The sequence below is a fragment of the Ischnura elegans genome, chromosome 8 (genome assembly GCF_921293095.1).
Source record: "Ischnura elegans chromosome 8, ioIscEleg1.1, whole genome shotgun sequence".
In the NCBI taxonomy this organism is placed as follows: Eukaryota; Metazoa; Arthropoda; class Insecta; order Odonata; family Coenagrionidae; genus Ischnura; species Ischnura elegans.
Window position 1 is genome coordinate 29,919,231 of NC_060253.1, and position 20,311 is coordinate 29,939,541.

A 20,311-nucleotide genomic window follows, 5' to 3' on the forward strand; every position below is an offset into this window, starting at 1 on the left:
ACTCTATACTTACATATGCACCCTCTATGACCTTCTGATATCTTCGGCAGTCCCCAGTAGCCTGGTTCACAGCGATCACAGCGAAGACCTCCAACCCCTGGGCGACATGAACACTGTCCACTATCTGGATCACAAGTCTCTGAGTATGAACCTAGTTCAAGGAAGATGATTGACAAATAATTTCACTACTATATACAATGCAATATAAAGCCTCATTCACAAAAACTTAACTTGGCCTAATATAATACACGGAACAAGATCGACTAGTAATGATACACTCCTTCAATCATGACACAAACTGGGCATGATGACTTCATGTACCAAATGGTTTGTACTTAAAGGGTCAAACAAGTAGGTACATAGTATGTGAAGAAATCAGACAGAATTTATGTATCCCCTAGATGTAAATTTAAACTGGAGCAGTCCTAAATTTGATCATAACTACTAAAAATTAATGATTCATTAGTTTCCGGTTCAACTTTGTGGAATTTTGCTTTTTGATAGGAGTAACATGACTTATTAATATCTCATAAAAAGTTCTTTCAACCAAATTGTTCTGGCATTTACTGCACCATTATCAAGAGAGAATCTTCAAATCCCACTAAAACTTAACAACTGGAGTCGTGTCCTTGAATATCTTGCAGTAAGCAACCAAACAAGTACATAGTGTGAATTAAGGTCTTCTTGAATATGTACTATTAATTTGCTATTACTCGAGTTAAGAACCATTGCTAAAAAAAGACACCTGAACCATCATTTTAGTACTGTCTTAAAACTAATATCAACCTTTTCTCTTATTAAAAATAAAAGAGCAACGACATTGCTGAGAGTGTATCACATTCTGATACGTGAACCTGCTCAATTTTTACAGTTCAGTCTGCCATCATAACAACTAAAAAGCAAGGTTAACATAAAACTTAGTGTTAGGATTAATCAAGTATCTCTCATAAAGCGGTAAAACTAGTCATTTTGAACCATTAATCTTAAAATTTCCTGGAGGAGGGCCCCCTGAAACTCCCATTTACCCTGGTGGGTAAATTTGTTAACACATTCTGATATGTAAAGCTGCTCAATTTTTACAGTTCACCCTCCCATCATATCTACTAAAAAGCATGGTTAGCATAAAACTTAGAGGTGGCTCACCCAATTTGTTAACACATTCTGATATGTAAAGCTGCTCAATTTTTACAGTTCACCCTCCCATCATAACTACTAAGAAGCATGGTTAGCATAAAACTTAGAGACGGCTCACCCAATTTGTATATGTAAAGTTGCTCAATTTTGACAGTTCACCCTCCCATCATAACAACTAAAAAGCAAGGCAAAGGAAAGCAACTATAGCATGACACATTGAGGTGGCTCACCCAATTTGTTGCACAGACACAGGGATGGGCAGCCTGCATGGGATCTGCCGAGTGCTGCCGTCCTCCCATCAGGACAGCACCCAAACCAAGACTCTTCGCACCCGGATGGAGTTGGAGGGACAGCTGCGGGTGGACTGGGACCAGGTTGTGGCACTCCAGGTTTGGGACAGCAACGGGCAAAGTTTGGCGTTTGGTGACAGTACGACGTGGCAGGAGGGCAGTCCCTCCTCCCGGGCCCACTGCCGCAATCCAACTCAATGCCAGTGACGGGATCCCTCAAGGGCGAGGCAGTTCCCCCACAAGGCCTGACTTCCATACCTGTATTCATACCCGGGTGCAAATCATGCGTGAGATGGTGGAACGTTCCAACTCTGCTGTGAGAATGGCACTTGTAATACATTTACCCTAAAAACTTTCAGGGGGAGGACTTATGGGGTCCGAAATTTTTTTGCTACTTCCCACAACAAGTACATCAGATGAATAGGCCACTAACCTTAGGGAACCTGACCCCTGACCATCTTTTTTGATATAATTACATTACGTAAGTTCTGCCACCAAATCAATTGGAAAAAACATCAATTATAGCCCTAAAATTGAAAATATTTTAAAATTTCAGGAGGATTTCGGGAAGAAATGCGTATGACCGAGCCACATTAATTACTTCCTTTTCAGTGAAAACCAGCCATAACTTTTTACTTCTGAAATTTACAAACAATATTGATGCTTATTTAACATAGCATACAGTTTTTAAATGCATGATGGTTGGTAAAAAAATTACTGCATACCACTGTAACACATCCCAAAGCAAATTTCTGGCTACATACCTGCTCCAGATATATGAAGTAGACTAAGACCAGGCAATGCTTGCCTGAATAAAAAAATCCAAAAGCTTTACATAATTATTTTCACTTATTTTTTTATCTTCAAACATCAGCTTATCATAAAATTCTTATATTTTTGGTCTATGTATCATCATTTGTTTTTTGCTTTCTAATGGAAAGATTATTGACATGCAGGTCATCATCTTAGATGTAACAGAATATCAATATTTTACATATATAGAATTGCCATGATCGCATGCTTCAAATTCTTGCAATCATTCCTTCATTATTGGTGGATTGTAAACTGAACACCACAGAAGTAGACTGGTTTCCAATCCATTTTTGATCAGCAAAGCTACAGAAAACAATTAAAATCTAAAATAACCTTTATAAACGATCCAATAGCAACTAATTATGTCCGCAATGCTGTGAATTAAACCTAAATGGTGATTTTCAAGTTGTATAAGTAGCCACTTCAGTCACGCACTCGAATATAGCCCCATAGGATATTATCCCTGGGGATTTTGGTATAAAAGAGGGATTATTGATGGAAAAAAACGACAAATATCTTGAAGGTCTGACCTGCAATAGGGAGAACAGAGTTTGAATCGAAGCTAAACCAAATGAATTTTTCATGGTCAATTTCATCCTAGTTTTAAACAGGAAGAGTGAATGAAATACATCAACAGGTTCATTTTTTGGGAGAACAGTCTTCCTTCTTTCCTTCAAAACACCCAATTGCAAAGGTACATGTACCCACATCTGTATATTTTTGCTCCCTTGCATTGACACGATATATTTGTTTACGTAAAACAACAATTATCATTCCCTTAATTAATTCCTCATATGCCTTTAATCAAAAGAAATTTGTTTGAAACCTCATCTCTTTAAAAACAAAAAAAATCACTTATTTATGTAGAGGTTGTTACTTAATATCATGAGGTTTTTGACTTATAATTACAAAACTCATAAATCAATGCAAGAATTTGGCACCCAGAAATAAGATGAAGATAAGTTGATTAAACAGTTCCATTTTTCTCCATTGATTATTCACTAATGAACTTGTACCAAACAACATGTGCCTACAAAAGTATCTCTACTTCCAAATTTTCTGCAGTAGGGAAAGTATTGGTGGTACAAGTAATAAATTTTACATACATATTGAATACACATCAAATGAATCAACAAGTTTAAACATTATCACCAGACCTGATGAAAATGTTCATACCTAATTAAATTTCCTTGAATTTCAAAAACTGAATTCATGATTGCTTGACCCAACAAACTATTTTGTCACACGTACTATTGTAACGGTAATGTACTGGTAAACATGTAGGATTTCAACATACATATCGATACCTCCACAGCACAAACGCTCAACAATCGCCCACCGAATTAAATCCACTCATCTAGTATGTACTATTAGGGCTAATAGATGAACGGATTTGATTTGGTGGGCGATTGTTGAGCATTCTTGCGGGAGGTATCACTGTTCTTCCTGAAACAAATCTATAAGTGGGTGTAATTGTTTTCCATCATTATATTAGCAATGAATATAACAATAAAGTAAAATCCTATCCATTGGGATGTGGGAGTACTAAAAAATTCGAGTCAAGTAGTCGGCATTCGACTCAAGTGCTTGGAGTACCATTGGGAATGTTGAGTTGAGTCCAGTATTTTCGGTTACAGAGCAGTCGAGGCCAGCTGGTTCAGAAGTCTGCCGATAGAAACTTCAAACTCATGTAAGAATATTGTTTGAAAAGTTGATAAATCATTTTATAGCCTTGGCCTAGGGGCTTTATCTTGCTTTATATGTAGCAGTCAACTAATACAAAAGTCGATAAAAATTTAATTGGAAAAGTCAAGTCAATTGGAAAGATTAAAATATGTTGAATCATGCATTGTTATATTGCCTGATCTAGAAGTTACCTCACTCGGCTCGACTCAATACTCGTGAGTAGTTTTCAACTCGACTCGAGGTCAAAATACCCTACTCACACATCCCTACCTATCCATAATATTATGTTCATGATATCATCATATACGCAAAAGTTAAGGAAATGTTAAAGCGTGCACCGAAACCAACCGTTTCAGCAGAAAATGAAGACGCTTAAGTGAAAAAAATGCTGAATATAGATACTGAAAATGACCACAATATCGTAATCGTGGAAAATAAAAATTAATTGAAACCAGATTTGAACTGCCGAAGCGAATGTCAATCTAGTATCAGCAAATATGCATTTTTTTAATGGTTGAGAAACCAACTTTAATCACTTGTATTTTACGCAGGTGAGAATTTGATATCAGCCTGTAACTGTGGCAACCAGCAAAACAACTTCATCCTATAAGATCGGCAACCTTCGTTTCCAGGTAAAGTCGCAAGATTAGAGGTTCTCAACCGTTCACTCACACGTTCCCTTGATCTTCAGAGATATGTGGTGCCACGTGCCTCCTGAGGCAAACAAATCAACAGAATTCCCACAAACGGATGGAATAGTATATTACGCTGGATTTCTGCCAGGTATTTTCCGCATCGAGGCCTTACCCCTACATAGTGAACCCGATATACCCTCGTTAATAACACAGCAATCCCAAAAGGACGACTAGTAGATGACTAACAACTAAAAAGAAGGATAAATACATATGACCATCGGAAAGAAATCGAAATGCAAATACTTGGCCTCGTAATTTATTTATGCGACCATGGTTTCGACCTATACAGTTAACGTCAGGTAAAAATCATTTCGGTAACATTACATTATGGATGTTCTACAAGGAAGACACTAGGTATTACGAATTTATAGAGGCAAGTTTGAGGAGGCTGACCTCTCCCCACTCTTCCTAGGTCACCCTAACGGTCATCTACCTTTCGAGGCTGCGACTATAATAGGGTGGTTTCCTATTATTTTTTTATTGCCTAAATCGAAAGATTATGAAAGACTCCTGGAGTACGTATTTGACGCTTTTAGATTTTTAAATGACGATATCTATTTTTCGCGATTAAATAAAAAGTGAAAATTTTCAAGCACGTGAAAACGCGACGGGTAAATATGAATGCCGGGAAAACTCCCGTGTGACGTCGTTCTGGTTCCCGCTGCCGCAAGTGAGGTGACCTTGGGGCGAGGCTCTGAGCGCTGATGCGACGCAGGATGCTAGCAGAAAGCAGAGTACCATGCTAGCTGGTAGCGCTTGGCTTAAATAAGGATTATTAATAGCTAATCAAACGAGGAAAACTTTCCGACCTTAGCCAGTTTTAATAGGTGATTATTGAGACAAGGTTTCCTGAGCTCTGTGCCTCATGCATGCATTGGTAACCTCAGACGATGTAAAACTCCTATCTACTCGTATAGAAACTAGGTCCCTGTGACGTCACGTGGAGTGGCATCGCATGGGCGCCAATCTGGCCTTTTTCAAATGAGGATAAAATTGACCCTTGCCTTTCGTCTAAACTGGTATTTCTAAAACCAAATAACCTGTATATTATGAGTATACTAATGGTGGGTAACGAATAGCAATCAACGCCTTTCGTTTTCTTTGATGAAGGAAACTATCCTATTCCGAATACTCTTGCCTTGCTTGTTACACACGTGTGTTTGCCATCGCAGTGTTTTGGGTCTGGTTATAGCGTTCAACATTGAAACCATGATCATATAAATAAATCATTTGGAAGTACCCAGTCATTGCTTTTTAGTGCCATTGGTTATGACATTGAAAGAAGTCACGCCCAAGACAGCTCCTTTAACTATTATATTTGAGCCATGAAGTGAATGCCACAAAGGAATGGACTTAGATGACTTTGTGATTTGAGCGTGAAATGGAGAAAAAAGTAGGAAAAGCCAACGATAGAGAGGAATAACAATGGAAAATGATAGCCCTAACATGATAATTAATTGAGAAAGAAGTAAAGGTACCAGGCGAGTTTTAAGTTTAAAGCATCCATGCTTGGGAAAAGTCTTGAAAACACACAAACCATTACAATTACGTACCGTTATGAGATTACATAAAAACAATAACCTTGTTGCATTCAAGTCTACGTGAAATTAAAAATAGATTGATTAAGATAACATACATGAGTAAGATAAAATCTAATATCTGAAAGATGTGATGACTTCAAACCTATCGAGGGGAGAAAACACAAGAACTATTTGTGGTATATCTTTGAAGAAGTTTAGGATTTGTCAAGCGTGAGGATGGAATTTTTTTTTATTAAAAAGCAAAACAGGGGTGCCACTTCACATTCATCCGGCAGCACTTCAAATAACTTCGCGGCGAGCATATGTGATCAGGGCAGGAAAGTTAAATCCGCGAGGTACACAATATGCAAAGCTAATCGTCAAAAACGTCTACGAGCGAGCACAATGCGTTACAAAGCGTTCAAACTAAACTAGGCTAAACTAAAAGCCGCTAGAGAACCAGAGGATTTGTGTGAGAAAATTAGGTATCGATATCTTTCAAAAGGGCCGACACAAAATGATAAATTTAAAGAGATATTTCGCCGAAAGTATAGGTGCAGGAACAGGAATGCCGAAAAATAAAAAATATTGGGGGGCCCAAACCGGGGATCTTGCCCCGGAAAATTTTATAACTTGTGAGTTTTAAGTTTTTTAAGCATTTTAGAAGAGTCATGTGATCAACATTAGAACCCTGATAACTCAAATTTCGATATCTGGACACTCCGGGGAAAATCGACACGTTTTTTCCTCACACCCATAACGAATTTTTAAGGGGGCTCTGGCCCCCTCAGGCTCCATGGAGTCGGCGCCACTGTGCAGGAATAGAAATCCGTTTTCCCCGTAAAAATAGGGGACTAAAATAAATGATTATTGATTCTCAGGAGTTAAATCTCCATTACGCCCATTTTTTTTTGTAAACAGCTGGTTTTCTAACATCTCCTGTAACACACCTTAATCTACAGACTACTCTCCTAGGGATGGTGTGTAGTTTTAAATGAAATTCCGGGTTAAGCCTTCAGACACTCGAAACAAAAAACCTCGCTGCGAGAGGGGGCCCAGAGGGAAAGGAATTTACCCCGAATGTGTGGACATTTCCCGCCCTGTCGCACTTTTACTTCTTTAGTCCGGGGTGAGCTGTAACCTACTTATTTAGTCCCAACTAGCCTTAATGTTAAATCAGAGAGTGGCAAACTTAACACCCCTTTGGGAGTTGAAATAAGTCTGAGAAAGCGGGCCCAATTTCGGGCTACGATTTCCATTACTACGAAAATCCCAGTGGGGGCCGCTAGAAACTAGGAGGCTGCACGCTAGGCTTATTTTGCTTGAGCAATTGAGAATAGAGATATATATTTCTGGGTCCGCAAGAAACGATGAATTAAGAGAGGTATTTTTTCGAACGGATAGGTATGAGAATTAGTTTCCTACCGGACAATAAATTCAGGCTTTAATAAATGATAGTGGTAATTTTTTTTTAATTTATCCCAATTACCCGCTAAAACAGCACAATGTGGCCTTTACATCGGGGGTTTACGCAATCAACAACAGAGATCTCACAAACCCAAGTCCTGGAAGGGGAAACCTATCCAGGCGGGACTCGAACCCGCAACCTTCGGTATGCATGGTTGTTTTCCTAACGACCTCCGCCACATGTCTTTATGGCGGCTTGAAGGGTAGCTAGTAGGTATAGATGGACCTTAAAACATATCATACAAAGCCGCAGGGAGTACAAGAACGTATGGTATGGTATTTGGAGGTGGAGACTGGCAGCATTGGTTATTTGCACCGCGATGGAAGGGTCGGATAGAAAGGGAGAAGAAAAACCCGGCGTCGGCACCAGCTTGCTTTAACCTACCGTCAGGCGCAATAATGGAATTTCTGAGTTCAGGCGCAATGTGCCTGACAGACACAGATGAGAAAAAACATTATTAACTCTAAGAATGGCTTAGTGGTATACTATTAGAGTTTAAAGCACCATTATTAGTGTAAAAGAACAATAAAATGATGCCTTATTTGCTGAGGTCATTTGCGCCATGAGGGAAGGGTACGGAAGGAAGGGTGGAGAGAAACCCGGCGTCAGCATTAGCCTGCTCTTAACGAAAGGCGCCAAGGGGACCACGTTGTTGAAGTTTATTCGGGATTGCCACCGGATAAGGTTCTCCATCTCTGCCGACGTTTCGATGGACGACCTTATCCGGTGACAATCCCGAATAAACTTCAACAACATCATACGCCGGGAAAACCTCAGATCTTTCTTCAAGGGGACCACGGCTTAACGTCCCATCCGACGGACGGAGTGTTGCGCTTGAAATGTCCTCCACACAACACTCAAGTAGGTATCTGAAAATTCTCTGCCACTGCCAGGATTTGAACCCGAACCAACGGGTGGTAAGCCAACACTCTATTCGCCACACCAACCCGATCCCCAGTATTATTATATATAATGAATTTTAACATGTGAATTCTGTAAGATCGATGTTTTTTACTTTGCTAGCTTATTTACCTAATCATGCTTTTATTGGGCATAGTTGTATTTGACGACAAGGCCATCGAAACGTCGGCAGAGATGGAGAACCTCACTCGGTGGGAAACCCGAAACAACTTCAACAACATCATACGCCGGGAAAACCTCAGATCTTTCTTCATCTGTTTTCCTCTTTCCTACGTACACCATACATGATTACCTCAACTCACATGGCCTCAAAACTGGCTTTGATTTATATTAAATTTGCATGGTAACGATGTGGGCGTCATTTTCAATATAAGTACCCAGCATTTTCTGTTTCCTTTTTTCTATGTACTACACTAGGGTGCTCCATATTTTTCGATTTTTCTAATTTTTTCCGGGAAACTACCACATCTTATGCCAACTGGTGTGAAAATATATCCTGTATAATTGAATAAAGGGAAGACGTGCCGCTTCGCACTCAAAGTTGAGAAATTTTGGCTTTTTTGGCTGGTTTTGGGATATGAATGGTGATAAGAAGGCACTGGTATTTTTTAACTGATTTTTCATGGTAACAAACGATGCATTGGACATTTTAAATGCTGCACCTAAAATATTTTCCAATTTTAACCAGTTGTTCCCGAGATAAGGCCCCAAGAGTGAGCGCGTGTCTCCCCAGGCAGACACTTTGGGTGGCACGCGGGTTGCATACGCTCAATATGTGTTGATCATCCTCACTCATCGTAAAACCATTAAATTCTTTAGGTAAACTTTAAAGTTCGTCAATATAACCTTGAATGGTATACTTATCCCTATTTATTGCCAAAACGGGCTAGTATTTGGGCTTAGTGATTTATTCTCCAAAGGTTTTGAAATATTTAAAACGGAGGAACATTAGTTTCCGAAGACTTCCCGAACTTTGCGTTGAAGACACTTTTTAAAACCAGCTTGTGTATTGATTGATTTGCTTTCCATTCCGCTCCCCTACCATTCTTCATCTAGTGCCATCCTCCACTCATCGAAGGTATGCTCCATCTTTCCGCCATCAGTCTCCATCAGCCTTCTATACCCTCCCATACTCCCCTGGCTCTTATCTTTAAAGCCTCCCTATCTCAGGGAGAGAGCCTTTGTGTGGAGGGAGAAGGTACGTCCGGCAAGGAAACGAGTTGTTTGCATTAGATCTTGGAGGCAGACCCTTTCCCTGCTATTCTCCCATTTCATCCCTTTTTTACCCGAGAGGCCTTTCTCTCTTCTTCTTTTTAATCTCTCTCTCTCTCCCTCTTACCCCCCACCACTTTCACGGAATGAATTCTTGAAGAGGATACCACAAACTCAACCACTTCTCATCACCGTACCGATTTTTTGACGCAGATGCTCATACCGGTCCACCCTTCCCCGTCTTTCTTGATTGACATAAGAGGCCGGAGAACAAAAAATGGATGTAGCCCAAAGTTTACCGCAAGTAGAGCTGGAGTTTCGCTCAACCAATTTGCTTTCCTCTTTGTGTTCTCTAAAATATTAAGCTGCTCACTTGCTGAAGTATTTTACGAGGAAGGTAATTATCTTTTCGTCAAATAGTTGCTTCTGAGAAATTAGGGTGTACTTAAGACTAAACCTCATAACACACCATACATGACCCCAGGGAGCACAAGTACATATATTTTGACGCAGGTACATATACCATCTCTTCTTGATTGGCATTACGGCTCAGTGGACAAAAAATTGAATGTATTCCAAGGCTAACCTCTTGCACAACTGGAGTTTCGTACATTCTATTTTGACTGGAATGGGTTATTTCGACCCGTTGAAGGTTTCTAGCTTTATGCAAATGTATGCCAATCGCATGCCCTTTTCTTAGGAATATTTTATTTAGTAAAAAAAAGAAGTATTTTATGCCATGATAAACGGGAAACAGCTAACCATTGATTCTTATTCCGCCCACAATTGGCCACATTAAGTTGAATACAAAGAAATGTGACAATTACAACTATTTAGAGACTCCAAAATAAGGAGAAGGTCCTGAATCGAAGAATATTATTTAATTGTAGTATTAACGTCTCCGATATTGGCTTTAATGTATTCTGATGAGTCATTATTTACTCAAATAAATATATGGGGCCTTCAGTTCCTGCAGGATCTAGGGGGAAACGCGATCTCAATGCAGAGAGAGGTCACGGGCCATTTTTACCTATAAGTGTCCCTATAGGTATAAACTCCAATTAGAAATCTATGTCTTTAAATGAAATTTTATTTATATATTTGTACAATTTGAGTAAAACTACACAAATTATTGAAATATCAAAAGACTATGGTTATACATACTTGAGTAGTTAAACTAGATTTTGAACATGTCCTACGGATTGAAATCAGGTGTCCTTATATAGTCAGAGTAAGGTACAGTCGATTTTCTTCGAATTAATTATTAAAAAATGGCGAATCCCTTCTGTTTATCTCGTAAATTTAATATTTAGGCTTGGTTGTGTTTTGGTTTTAAGGAAACAAGTCGTCCTATATTTTTCCAGAAATATCCGAAATTTGAACTCGGGAGTTTGTTGCTCCGGGGAAATTCTTTCCTGTCTCCCCTATACCCCACATTAAAGAGCGCTGAGAATTATTTTGGTCCAGAAATTAGCATCTACTTCGCGTATCAGAAAAGCAGTGGTTCATTTTATATTATGGCTGGGTAAAATGCAGAATAATGCCTATTTTAAAACAAGATTGGAACGGCTAGCACTTCTGAAGGCTTTCTACGAAACTACCAGCCTTACCAAAGAAACATGGGTGACACAGGCCAAGCGCAAGACCATTTTATTTGATTTTTAAATGTTTTTTATCAACTTAAAACAATATTTATAGGTTAAAAATGAAAAAAAATGCACTCCACTCACGTTTTAAGACCCCAAAAGAAATCTCACCACCAAATGTACGTCTCATTTGTTTACTTGGTAAGTGCTTGGGCATCCAAAATTTTCATAGTAGTGGTGTTTTGGTTGAATTTTACACATTTATGTACATTCACGCCCATTTGATAATTTAAAATAGGGTTTTAAATGTAATTTACGGGCTGCTTTTTTAATACTACTGTTTTTTTAAAGCATTAATAATGCATTTCATGCAACGTATTATCTTTCTCCATATCGATGGCTAAGTTCTAACAACACGTATCTAAAAAATTGCAACTTTTAGGGAGAGCAAAAAACGATTAATTTTTTCTAATTGTACGCTAAAATTAAGCACCAAAACTTCATAAAACTGAGAAAAGGATGCATTTTCCAACAAAGAGTTGTTTTTTACTTGAATTATTTTATAAATATTCTTACCCTTTGTTTAAGATACCTGTGTCAAACCGGCCAAATTTTGAGGTACGTGTTGCTAGAAATCGATATATTTCTTTCTCGATTCTTACCGAATTTATCCCTACAACCTTCCTAGAAACGCAATGACACTATTTAGCAACGATTAAAAATACAAAAACGGTCAGCTATTTTCAAATCATTATTTTCATTCATTTTGATGAATACACTTCAGCACAACGAAACATACGGCAGTCACCCTCATGGATGTATGGGCGCATTGGTCGTAGGTAGGTATGTTTTAGTATTCGTCCAAGTTACTCGGGGAAACAGATTACTTCAATACATAAGTCTACATTTCTTCATCATTAAAATTCATCAAAAATTACTCAGTTTATTTATAGCTTAATATGAAGTGATTAGTAAACAAACAAATCTCACAAATATTAAGCGAAACCAAACTTATGGAAGAGAGATCATCTTCGAAATAAATGCTTTCAAAATAGAGTAATATGAAAAATCTTCTCGGGATTGCGCGCGGGTTAGATTATTTAAGAGCGCCGACGTTTCGGGTACCGACTCGCTACCCATTCTCACGGCTACTGATATAAGTACCCGAAACGTCGGCGCTCTTAAATAATCTAACCCGCGCGCAATCCCGAGAAGATTTTTCTAAAGTTATTCGCCGGGAAAGTGTAAAATCATACATAGAGTAATATGGTGAAACAAAATTTAAATGCATATCGCCATTTCGATAATTATTTGAATAAATGTTTAATGTTTTCTCATATGAGTGGGTATTTACGGTCTCAGAGTGATTTTATTACACTTTTTTAGTTTTTTTATGGATAGGTTAGAATCATCAGCATAAAATTAATGAATATTTTCACAAATAAAAATACCATTAATATTTTGGAAATGAGAAAATGTAATAGGTACCTAAGTCACTTTTCAAACGCTCCTTTTCCATTCCTGACACTTGCCGATGACGCAACAATCAAGCGTAGCCAATCATTGCTTTCCGATCGCATTCAAATCAGAAAGAAATCCTATCTTGTTGTATTTTCCATTATGAAATTCTGTGCATACACATAGCGCGTCTCAGGTTATGAATAAAAAGGTAAAAGGAACGTGCTATCAGTGACTTAAGGGATGAGCAAACTTAATTTATGTATGGCCGACATATTACACATGCAAATTTGGCACTTATTAACTAAAATTATTTGCTTTCAATGAAGAGCGAGCGAGCCCTTGGATAAGGCGTACACATGAATATAAAATAATGATGATCACAGCACTACCAAAAAATGCTGAATTTACGATCGTGAAATGGTAAAAATGGTAATCTACATTAGATACTATACTACCAAATAATAGCTTTATACTTACTCTTTTGTAACTCTAGTGGTCCATTGAGATTCTCTTGAAAAAGGCCTAATGCTTGAATAAAATAATATGGTCCTACATATAATATGATCCTATGGTCTACGGCAAGAATCAGAATAAAATTAAGTGTAGTAATAAATAAATACACTATTCACTGCAACTCAATGAAATGTAGACGTTAAAAAAGATATAGATGATAAATATAATTTTTTCGAATGACATATACGCAGAGAGTTGTGATTTAAGTCCACAGAAACACTGTTGATTTCATGATAAAAAATACTTGGAAGACTTTGTGCGCAGTCACGCGCAAGGGTGCGAAGTTAATTTTTTTAAATTATACTTAATTTTCCATAAAAAATTATTTAGATTGGCCGCGATTTGAACTTAAAACTCCCGATTGCTGATCTAGCATACTACCAGGCTTTGTGATATACACCTGGTTGTATAACTGTTACGCAATCTCAGCTGAGCAACATGACTTTTTCATGGCAACTTTCACCCATGGCGTAAATAATTTGGAAGACCAATTTCATGGCAGGCAAATGGACATGAAGTTTGCGTTAATGAGTTAAAAGTAAACCCAAGTCAACCTGAAAGTAGTCTTGTTACTTTGATAATGAACACAATTCCGCGGCGTGGCAGTTTTTGAGTACGAAAAAAATGACTAACGAAACTGGCTACGGAAAACCCAAATGCACAAAACCTCAGTGTGAGAGTTAAACAGCCAACTACCAAACCATTGAATCAAAAGACAACATATGGTTGTGGGGTTACATAGAAAGCAACGGTTAGTAAGGCTTTTACATGCTTCAGGCAGTTATTGCATGCTCTATGTACCTTTTGGTGGCTGTAATGCTAATGATTGGGATAGGGAGAACAAATGGTAAATTAAACCTACCGACACCAAAGAGGGACTCGAGGGACTCAGTTTATTGGTTGCGGTGGGAGTGTTTTCTTATTTTTTTTATCAAGAGGGTATGGCGACAGCTCCTAATGTTGCAAAATTTGATATTATCCCAGGGAATGATTCCAGGAAAGTCTCGGCATGGTTTACCTTCAGGAAGTATCTCTTGCTGTTGACAATTTAAAGGCTGACTGTGATATTGGTCGTAGCTTGAAGTGAGATTAAAGTAGAAGTCTTATAATCAGCACCGTCTTCGGAAAATATATGGACCCATCATAAGTATCACGTGACGAGAGAAATTTACTTTTCAATGAGCTCGCGAGGAAAAAAACTAGGTACATATCAAACTGAAATGCAATATGTAAAAAAAATATTTTTAGTTTTACTCGCCGAAAAAATATCACTGAGATCCATCCTTGAATGATTTATCTTGGCTCCAATATTATACAGCAGTTGTTTACTATTCGCCAATCGTATCCAAGTGACACGACGAAATAACACGTTGTCATGGACACGATCGAGATATGCAGGAATCGAAGTAGTGACGTCACAAAATAAAAGCGGTGACACAACCTTTGCGAGGAAATAGGCCAAAGCTAATTATAGCCTACTTTATTGTGGTATAATAGACTACTACTGTAGGAGATCTTCACTCGGCCACTAGATAAGCTTGTACCTACCGCGAATTAAAAGTGGTTTGCAAAAGTTGCCACTTGCGAAGAAAAAAGTAGAGGGATCAGAAATTCAAAGGGAAATAAACTATAATAATTACGGCTGATCATCGAAATTTACACTCGAGATGATATAATCTATCGAATCTACAACTTTCATAGCATTAATTGCGAATTAATCGAAAAACGGAAAAGTGTGGGTCACTATATTTTTCCAGCTCTGTCATAATCGAAGAAAAAGAAAATTTTTGAGCCAGCCAATTATTTTTATGTGATTGCGAGTGTGAGGAACCGATCTGTGCGTGACGTACTATACATTGATGATGGACAGACTTCAGCAAGGTAACCTCTATCATTTTATGCAAGTACTCTTTGCCCTCACCTATTCAAATTATTTTCATCTGATTGCGAGTGTGAGGAACCGATCTGTGCGTGACGTACTATACATTGATGATGAACAGACTTCAGCAAGGTAACCTCTATCATTTTATGCAAGTACTCTTTGCCCTCACCTATTCAAATATTGACGGAGCACTCGCCGAGAATATGAATAAAGGAGAAGAATAAGCCAGGAAGCTAGCTTGCCGTCTAATGCCGTCTTTACTGAATTCCCAAGCGAGGGGAAGAGAGCATAATCCCCAAGGACACTGCAAAAGGGAAAGCTGGGATGTGGGAAGTTTACTCAGCGAAGGGACGGATAAACAAGGCAAGAGTCAGATTTGCTCCGGACGAACACTCATGATTACGCAAACGGGTTAGCTTTATCCAGTGCCCCGAGCGGTTCAAAAGCATTTGAATGTACTAACCTCAACCTAATAGTGTTTTGAGACACTAGCTTCGTTCCTTTACTCAATTCATTCGTACAAAAAAGTCTAGATTATTAAGTAATGAGTATATATAAGAGTAATTATGTGGTAACTGCAGCCTAAGGAACGTTATAATTAGTCAACTGGCTACGGTGGCATAAGGTATGTGTCAGCCATTTGGAGAGCAATGATGCCTCCTGTGATAGACGCTCAGTCTAGCTGAGAGCGGTCGCAATCTTACAAGGTGAAATGAAAATAACTTGACGTTCTAATTAGAAACTTCAGCCTTCGAAACGTCAATAATAATGCCACCCGGCAACAATCGCATTAGATTAATGTCAGCCATTTGGAGAGTAATGATGCATCCTGTGATAGACGCTCAACCAAGCTTGAGTGTGGTCATACTTACACTAGGAATAGTGAAAACATTTGGCGTGGCGGAAGAAAACTAACTACAGTTTTGTTATCAACATGCCTATTTTATCTTGAAGGAGCCCAAAAATTGAAGTAAACTCAAAATGTGTAAAAAATTGTTCTCCTGTGTTTTAAACCCTCTTCCCGTCGTTGCGTCGGATCAGCTTGAAAATTTCAGCACAGATGACGATGCATTATTAAGGCCGTTGCACACCACCTGTACATTCTGACGTGTGTACGAAGGCGCAGTCAAAATTGCGTCGCGTAAAGCGGTGAATTGCTCGAACACATGCGAGAATGCGTGGACGTGAGAAGGCAAAATAGCCCCTGATCTAATTTCGTTCGTGCATTCGCGCAATACGACGCCATTTTAGAAATAAGTGCAGTTCTAGCCCACGCAATTCCGTGCCCCATGTAAAACGATCTTTACAGTATAAATATATCTTCAGAGGCAACACGAGCCACCTTTTTCGACGATTAACATTTGTATTAATCGCTTAGTCTCAGATTCAAGTCAATCGTAACTCACGTATTCGCTCAGGCCACACTCAGGCTCTTCTACCCTCATTTCTAATTTACATAATCAGCCGTAACCTCAATTCTCGCACGATTAGTGCCACTGATCAGGCTGGTAAATTTAATCACCGGAAGATGGCCCATTACCAATTATATAAGATAGGCAAAATTTTACTTTTTTTATCTGACTGGTTGAGGTGAGTAGGACTCACCGGTATAGTTTCCATGCTCGCGCCTTCGGTGCTGTAATTACGTGAAGGGCAGTCAGCAGAAAATGTATTGAAAATTGTTTCCCTGTGTAATCAAAACGTCAGCCTTTCGAAACGTCAACAAGCAGAACATACGTCAGGAGGGTAAACTCAAAACCAGACTTTCGACCCTTCATCCCCTCAATCCCGTGGGTTTATTTGCTGGTCCACTCACTCCCTTTGGGCGTGTCTTTGGCCTCTCACCTTGGCAGAGGTCGAGGGGTCTCAAGCGGAGTTCTTCCTGCCTCTGGCAAGCTTCCATCTTCATCGCGCACACCGACGGGTACAACCTGAGGTCGGAGCCGCACACGGGCTTAGGGGCGTCCGGCGACCCGGGCGGAGGCAGCGCCGCGCACTCGAAGCGGCAAGAGCAGCGCGGGAACAGGTCGGGGCCCAGTTCACAGGTGGCGTCGAAGTCGCAGTGGATGTCCCGGCACGCCTCCACCCGCAAAGCGTGTTGGCCGCGAGCCTCGCTGCCCCCGACCAACACCGAATTGCTGCCGCCTCCGGGACGCAGGCCCCCCAAGAGCGTCGGGGGCGTCGGAGTGGCCGGCGGCGACGTCACGGGGGCGGCGGAGGCCAGCGATGGGGGCGTGGGGGTTGCTGGGAGTTTTCATTTTTTTTCATTTGTGTTTTTTTATAATGTTTACATTTTTGTTTAAGACCGTTGCGAGGGGAGTGAAGAGGTTGTTTTTTTTTTTTAATTTTTATGATATTTATATTTGGTCATACGTGTGTATATGAGCAGGTGCATGGCATACATACGCATGTATTTACATGCGCATATAGTCATACACACACATCACGCACACATATTTATGTACAGATTTTTGGTGCGTTTTTAATCCATGTAAAAATGTATGCATAATGATATGAACGCGTAGATAAGCAATGCAAATAAACGCGGACATATAAATATGCACGCATCACACATGCGGTTTTTATTATTCATTTATGGAATCGGGGATGGCAATGATTTACATTTGAATGGATCATTATGGGTAGCCAAGAAAGACAGTTGAATGGGGCATGAGGGAGGGTTGGGGGGGGGGGGGGGTTTAAAGGGGATAAATTGGGGGAGGGGACAAGAGGAAAGGTGTTAGTTATATGCAGGGAAGTTAGAGACGGAGGTTATGCGTGATGGGTTTGAAAGAAAAATTTTGTTATTTTTCTCCAAATCCCCAGCGAGCATGCGTAGTGATGCCAAAAACAATTGACTGCTGGCCAAGGTGGTAATTGCTTTCAGCCTGCCTCTCATTTGCTAATTCAAACGAAATCCATCGAGATCTCCTCTTTGAACCCATTAAGCACCCTAATTAATTTATTAAGCAACCTATAGCTGAATGGTAAATAATAAATTGATTCAATGCATACTTGAACTAGTCACTTTAAGACTTGAAAGGGGATCCATGACTCCCACACGAACCTAAAATTAATTTTTTTGTAATCTTTTATTAATTTAAAACTTGTACTATCATTCTGAAGTTTTCAATATAAGTAGACAAGAGCTTTTCCTGTATTACAGCTATGAGAAAATAACAAGCCAAAATTTCAAACGGTTGGCATGGGTCCTGTTCGGAATTGCAATAATAAAATACCTAGCACAGCTAAAAAAATAACCTAGTTATAAATAACCGAGAGGTTTGGCCATTTATCACGCTCTTCCACAGGAATAAAACGAATAAAAATTAAGAATGGCACATTTTTTCTTTTAATGGTTCTCAGGATTTCAAAAATCCTCACACCTGTACACTTTGTTCCTTTTCATTAAGTTTGTTGGTTTTACTTGTTACCATTCATTTTTATTTGCTTTTGGCCAAAAATAATATCAGTTTTTTTAAGGTTTTGTAGAATATATATATAGTTTGTAGACGACTATAAATTCTTTTAGTGATAAATTAAAAGTAATGAACTTTAGTACCATGTCAATTTCGAAGTAATTGAACCAAAAGGATGATTTGATATCACCAAAAGGCCTTTTCCCTAATCCACTGACAGAACTGGTATTTATTATTAGAGTACCTAGTTATTTAATTGCATAATAATGATCAATTTTTCTATTACTGAAGTTTTCGTTGAGCATTTTTGGCAGTTCATTCGAAAGCAATTATTACCATCTTAGCCTGCAGTCATTAGAGCTCAGGTGTTACCCAGCACCATAAAAACCATATACGAGCAAACATTTAGTGCGCTTTTAATTTGCCTATGAGACAGAAATTGAAAAAATTACACCAAGAAAATGAAGAAAAAAGTGGCACTTGAAAAAATATTCAGAGACAGTTAGTGATGTTGGCTATGGACAATGAGTGGCCCACTATGATGGTGTTAATGACACTAATTCCAGCTATTTCAGTCTGCCATTTCATCAATGCTTAAAAACTAAATTGCATACATCCGCTAAAAATTAAAGTTAGGGAAATCTTAATGGTAAAAAAGGGTAACTTAGAAATAAATTATTTAACACACTAAAATATATTTTTGTGTATTTACAAGACTATTCTAAAACTTTCCGTGCTCTTTCAACATGTTATCATCAACATAAATGTACAGTTACCTGATAAAATGGAGAACAACCTGATGTATCATAGATATTTTAATGAGAGACGATTATCTAATAACATTCACCAGGAGTATTGACAGGGGAATGAAAAACTTAAGAAAAAAACAAGTATTAAGTTTCTCAAGCAGTGTCAAATATGAAATGAATTCCATTTAGATGAAGGAACCTAAATATTTAATATATAATCCACATGTTTGATAATAAAACAGGTATTAACATAGCTTAAATTAAAAGCAGACCAATAGCGTAAATAATGCTCTTAGGGTTTTGAATGAATGACATTAGAATCAAATGATTTTCGATATGGACCTTTGGATTTAAGGGATAACGATTGTTGTTATGCTCCAATGACATGGCGATTAGAAAAGTGAAAACAAATGAAAGCCTATAAAGACAGCAACATAATATGTAAAAATGCAACAGCGATGTAGCGAAACAAGTAGAAGAGAATCCTAAATTTCAAAGAGAGATTTTTCCCAAACTTTGAAGACTTAAATGATAATTTACATTTCGCTCTTCCAGGGACGCTTCGCCATGAATGAAATATAATATTCATAAAATCGCTATGTCAACAGATGTCAACAGAAAACATATCTAGGGTTGAAGTTATTGCCTCTGTGAAATTTACATATATCTATAGTTACTCAAGTCACGGAAATAGCTAATGGTTAATTAATCGTGAACCACAAGCATTCAAAGTCTCTTCAAAGTTGTTTGAATACTTTTTCATTCCATTCACATTACTGATGTTACGGATTTTAAATCTTATATTCAGCGACATGGTCACTCTCGAGGGTATATTATCAACCTTGGCTGTAAAAAAAACTAAGAGATGAGAACGCTAATGTCTCACTAATTTGAATTAAGATCCATCCGATATTGAGAATTTTCTCTGTGTTTCCAACGTCCTTATATCAAAGTAACAAATT

At 38.6% G+C, this 20,311-nt stretch overlaps 1 protein-coding gene across 1 annotated transcript in view; it reads right to left on the reverse strand.

The window, feature by feature from the left end:
- LOC124163852 (agrin-like) overlaps positions 1-20,311 on the reverse strand; it is a 195,468-nt gene that overhangs the window by 26,901 nt on the left and 148,256 nt on the right. The window contains exons 8-10 of the mRNA XM_046540955.1: positions 17,027-17,425; positions 1,365-1,682; positions 14-151 (exon numbers count right to left, since the gene is read on the reverse strand). Coding sequence (XP_046396911.1) covers positions 14-151; positions 1,365-1,682; positions 17,027-17,425 — 855 coding nt within the window. The remainder of the gene's footprint in view (positions 1-13; positions 152-1,364; positions 1,683-17,026; positions 17,426-20,311) is intronic.